Genomic DNA, 5,755 nt, shown 5'->3' with positions numbered 1-5,755 from the left:
GAAAACAACCTACATGTCAATCAGAAGATGGATGGATGAACAAATGTGGACTAGACGTACAGTGGATTATTACTAAACCAGTAGGAGAAATGAAGTTGCTACATCCTATAGTATGGATGGAGTGACATTATGCTGAATAAAATAAGCCAATCACAGAAGGACATAATATAACCTCATTTACATAAAAGACAATAAAAGGCAAATGCACAGAAACCCAGGTTTATTAGTGGTTACTAGGAGCAGTAGGAACAGAGTAATGGAGTTCATAGCGATGGGAAAAGTCACTTTGGTTAGGGTAGGATTGCACAGCTGATTAGTGTAATTATTGTCAGTAAGTTGTACGCCCGTATAACTTGAATTGGCAAAGTTATATTTACAAAAACAACAAGGTTTAAAGAGGATCTTAGACATAGGAGGTCGCTTAGTCTCAATGGATCCAATAAGTAAGGGTATTTTATGCATTTGAGTTATGGTTTACAATTTGCTCCCATTCTATCAGGTTCCAGTTATTGGGACTCCGAACAGAACCATCAGAAGTGGTAGCCAGGCACCAGCAAGTTCTTCAGATGAGGCCATAATTCATGTAGTTTTCTTTCTTCTTTTGCCCTGGGAAAAACCAAACCAAACTCACGGGGATGGAGTCGATTCTGATTCATAGTGACCCTCTAGGATAGGGTAGACTACCCCCTATGAGATTGAGACTGTAGCTCCTTACAGGAGTAGAAAGTCCTCTTTCTCTCGGGAAGCGGGCTGGTGGTTTTGAACTGCTGGTCTTGTGGTTAATAACCAGGACGCCGGCAGGACTCTCTTGCTCCAGGGCAAGTAGAGACAAATAGTTGTATCTTAGATGGCTGCTTGCAGGCTGCTCGCAAGTCCCCAGACACTACTCAGCAAACAAGGATGTGGAACATAAACTTGATGCCCATTGACTGAGATAACACAGGAGACTATGGTCCTAATCCTTCAAATGGAGGAAACCAATCCCTTGAGGGATTTGGTTATGGCTAAGAAGTATCCATACTGTGTCCTCTGTTTGCATTATATGTGACTATATGTACATAAGTGAAAAAAGTATCGCTACTCACTTCCAGATCATACATGCATGGGTCTATTCCAGACAAAATGTGCTTACACATGTCTGTCATCAGTGTGGCTGCAGACAAGTCCTCTTAGTAATAATCTAGTCTCGGTCTCATTAGGGTGCTGTCCGAAACAGCAGTTTCGTTTCCAAGGGGCTCTGCTGGGCTAATTGAATTCAAGGCAGAGAGGTCAGCTCAGAGGATTATAGCAACTCTTATTTGGGACTCCAAAGGGGTACTCTTGATATATTTTCTTAAAGAATGCAGGATGATCATGGGAGCGTATTATGAAAACATTTTAAGAAAATTGAAAATGGCAATGGTGAGATAAAGGACCAGAAAATTGGGCCAAGGAATCCCCCCACGCCCCCTCCCCCCATCATGACAAAGTGCCTGCTCATTCCTTGAGGGCAACAAGGGCGGTCCTACGGGCATTTATTGGGACCCTTACCCCGTGCACCTTACAGTCCCGATCTTGCCTCCTCATGCTTCCTTTTGTTTCCCAAACCCAGAGAACATTCTCAAAGGGATATAAGTTGAGTTATTTTAGGATGCCCAAACTTCCATTTCGATGTGGTGTTGATCAAAGAGGGCAGAGTCCTGGGGGGGAGGGGGGGGAGAACGGTCAGAGAGAAGGAAACACCACCTTGTGAAAGGCATTCATAAGGACAACACCAACACGAAGGAGGTGCCGCATTTAGAATAAACAACCATCTGAGATCCAAAGAAAAGCATTTGCCCAAAGACAAAGATCAGCAGGGTTAGGAAAGAGGGAGACATGAAAACAAGATACAAAGGAAACAAGGGAGATACGTGCTGTTACATTGTGGGCATTTCAGTCAAGGAAATGAAACAAAATATGTATGAAACGTTGGATAGAAAACCGATCTGCCCAGTAAACCTTCACCCAATTCACAGTAAAAAGTTAAAATTTACCTTAAAAAAATAAATATCTAAGCCTAGAAGGAGAATGTCAAGGGCCAGTAGCTTCAATATTGATATTTTTGCTTAATAAAGGTTTCTATGACTTTGTAAGCAGTATTTTTCACTTACCGTCACGCACGCACGCACGCACGCACGCACGCACATGTATATGCACTGACCTGTAGATACACATAAGAAGCCCTGCTGGTGCTGTTGAGTAAGCATTGGACTACTAACTTAGGGGTTCGAACCCATCAGCTGCTCCACAGGAGAAAGGTCAGGCTGTCTGCTCCGGGAAAGATTCACAGCCTCAGGATTGACTACAAGTTGGAATCAACTTGATGTCAGTGGGATTGAATTCACACACACACACGTATACTAATATCTATTCACATATTTTTTTGGTTGTTGTTGCTCTTGTTTCAAAATTATGTGTCATGCTGTTAGTTGTTAGGCGCTGTTGTGTCTGTTCTGACTCAGAGTGACCCTCTGCCCAACAGAACATGGCCTGTTCCTGTACCCCCTCACAATAGTCGCAGCCAATGTACTAATCCATCTCTTTGACAGTTTGCTTTGTTTCCAGTGACCTTCAACTTTACCAATCATACTGCCTTTTGCCAGGGACTGATCTCCCCTGACAATGTCCAAAGTATATGAGACGAAGTCTCCCCAGCCAGGTTCTTAGGAGCATTCTGGATGTACGTGCTCTGAGACAGATGACTTTGTTCTTCTCTTGGCCCACGGTATTTTCCATATCCTTTGCCAACACCATAATGCCAATGCATCAGTTCTTCTTTTGTCTTCCTTATTTGTTGTCCAAGCTTCATACACACAAGAGGCCATCGAAAATGCTATGGCCTGGGTCAAGCACCCCTTAGTCTTCAAAATGGTATTCTTGCGTTTCAATACTTTAAAGAAATCTTGGACAGCAGATTTACCTAATACAAGAAATCATTTGATTTTTTGATGAGGTAGTTTATTGTGCCAACCTGGCCAATAAACACATGTGGGGTTAATTGAAGGGGGGAGAGATAAATGGCTCAGTGAGCCTTGCCTTTCAAGTTCTCCGGTCTCTTGCTTTGTCGCACCAGGTCGCACCAGGGTGCAGCAGTTCCCTGCTTCAGCTTGCAAGGCTGACTTCCTGCAAGATATCTCCAAGGAGAAGTGGAATGGACCTACCCTGATGCAGCCCTGGGTGCTGGAGCACCCGTGTGGAGACCCCTGCCAGCGCTGAGATGCTTACACATTCACTGACTCGGTTTTCCTCCCGCAGTCCGTATCATTGCATCTGTTTTGTGAGATGGAGGAGGACTTTGTGGATTGGTGTTGGACATATGGGTTAATAGGTTAATATTGGACTTGTGGGCCTGGACAGCACTGGTTTGGGGTGTTTTCTTGATGCGCACTTAACCTTTATATAAAACTCTCTTATACATGAGTTTCTGTGGATTTATTTCTCTAAAGTACCCAGACTAACACACTTAACTACTGCTTTCATGAGCGTTGTGTGAATCCAAGCAAAATGATAACCCTTGGCAACTTCAATCTTTTTTCTGTTTATCATGGTGCTATTGGCCCAGCTGGAAGGATTTTGGTTTCTTTACGTTGAGTTTTCATCCATACTGAGGGCTGCAGCCCTTCATGCTCATCAACCAATGCTTTTGTGTCCTCCTTGCTGTCGGCAAGCAAGGTTGTGCCGTCTGCACCCTACAGGTTGTCAATAAGGCTTCCTCAAACCCTAAGGATGCCTCCGGCTTCTCAGATTATTTGCTCAGCATACAAATTGAGTAAGTAGGGTGAAAAAACACAACCCTGGCACATACTCCTCCTCGTTTTAAACCAGCCAGTGTTCTCTTGTTCTGTTCCAAAGAATGCCTTGGGTCCGTGGGGGTGGGGGCTCCCCGTGAGTACAGTGAAGTATTCTGGAATTCCTATTCTTCTTAATGTCACCCACAGTTTGCTACGATCCACACAGTCGCATGTCTTTGCATGGTCAATCAAACACAAGTAAACCTCTTTCTGGTACTCTCTGCTTTCAGCCAAGATCCACCTGAGTGACATATGTCACATATATCATAGCAATTACCAAAAGGCACTTTTTTTTTTGTTTACATGCTGGTGACATCATTGACCCGCTTCACCCTCATCTAGGGTCATCTTTCCCTGCATCAAAAATAAGCATCTCTTATCTAGAGGGTGACGCTTTCCCCTTTCCCATTCCTGGTATCCACTTTAAACACTTTATACTCAGTTTTATTGGGTCAGAATCTAAATATCATACAATTCGACATTATGAAGAAGTGTTGTACAATCATTGCCACCATCTGTTTTAGTGGTATCCACTTTTGAGGGCTTTTGAAAGTGAAAACCCTCTAGCGCAGTGGTTCTCAACCTCCCTAATGCCACGACCCTTTCGTACAGTTCATGTTGCGGTGATCCCCCAGCCATAACGTTATTTTCATTGCTACTTCATCGCTGTCATTTTGCTACTGTTATGAATCGGCGACCCCTGTGAGAAGGGTCGTTCGACCCCCAAAGGGGTCGCGACCCACAGGTGGAGGAGACCCGCTGCAAATGTCTCAAACCCTGACTGCAGTCCTCCAGCGGGCAGGGGGCGCTCCAAGCCAGCGACTGTCCTCTCCGTGCCCCTTCGCAGTAGGTCGTCGTGGTTGCTAGGAGACGGAGATGCAGAGTCCGGAGGCTCCGGAACCCAGTTCCGCTGTTAACCCGGGCTTTCTTTTGCCCGAGGGCGGAGATCTTAGGTCCCATTGTCGCCCACAGTTCTGGGCGGCCCCTTGCTAGGCGCGTTTTCTTACCCCTTTCTCTAACGGCGGTGTCGGTCGGCCGACGATCCAGCAGCCATGCCGAAAAAGGCGAAAAAGGTCCTCACCGAGGAAGAGCAGCTGCTTCTGTTTCAGCAGAAGTTGTTGGCGGATGAAGAGATGGCCAAGAAGAAGGAGAGGCTCCTGAACCAGTTCTTGAAGGTAAGTCTTTTGCATGACGTTCTTTTGTTCCCCAGCTGCCCCTGTCCTTTCCACCCTGCTATTGTCGCAGCCTTCTGTCCATCCTGGCCTCCCCGCCTCCGGCAATCCTGACATGCAGAGACATAGACCCAGGGTTCGGGCAGCACTGTTGTGGCAGAGAATAGGCTGTGTCAGGCGTTGAGATGGGGCGGGGGGGCGGGCGTGGAGGGGGTGGATAGAGTTTGTCAGCCACAACTGAGCCCCAGAGCTGGGACAGGAGGTGCTGTCAGCTGTCCCTGCTGTCTGAAACTCGGATGTTGCCCCCGGAGGTGGGCATTAACAACAGCATCCTGCGCCGATGTCATCCCCCTGCAGGGCATTCACGCTTGCTCCCCAAAGTGCCACGAGGCTGGTCCCGCTTTACTTCAGGCCCTTCCAGAATAAGAACAGGAACACCCCCTCCCTGAGATTTAGGCGGCAAGACCGGTTCTGAGACAGGACAAGGTGGCCGGGTGTCAGCTGACCCGCTGTGATCGTGCTTGTTGTCCGGTGTCAGCGCCCTGGGGGTGTCTGGGTTCCTTCATTCAGGACAAGCTGGCCAAGGAGGAGCGCAACAGTGTTCTGAACCTGAATAAGATCAACACCCAGTGGAGGACCATCCTCCGGGAAGTCAAAACCAAAGAGCTTCATAAAGACATCGAGATCCTCAGCCAGACGTTTGAACGCGTGGTGGACTGCAAAGACAGCGTCATCAAGGTAGGCACCGTTCCCACGGAAGCACTTGAGTGC

The 5,755-nt window shown here is 46.9% G+C and overlaps 1 protein-coding gene across 1 annotated transcript in view; it reads left to right on the top strand.

Moving 5' to 3' along the window:
* Positions 1-4,710: 4,710 nt before the first annotated feature.
* LOC101649526 (dynein regulatory complex subunit 2) overlaps positions 4,711-5,755 on the top strand; it is a 26,468-nt gene continuing 25,423 nt past the window's right edge. The window contains exons 1-2 of the mRNA XM_004711417.3: positions 4,711-4,987; positions 5,555-5,722. Of these exons, the coding sequence (XP_004711474.2) occupies positions 4,865-4,987; positions 5,555-5,722 (291 nt within the window). The 5' untranslated portion in view covers positions 4,711-4,864. The remainder of the gene's footprint in view (positions 4,988-5,554; positions 5,723-5,755) is intronic.

The sequence above is a fragment of the Echinops telfairi genome, unplaced genomic scaffold (genome assembly GCF_000313985.2).
Source record: "Echinops telfairi isolate 266 unplaced genomic scaffold, ASM31398v2 ScPeMD7_12;HRSCAF=54, whole genome shotgun sequence".
Lineage (NCBI taxonomy): Eukaryota > Metazoa > Chordata > Mammalia > Afrosoricida > Tenrecidae > Echinops > Echinops telfairi.
Note: the sequence above shows the minus strand (reverse complement) of the source record. Positions and strands in the feature narration are given on the sequence as shown.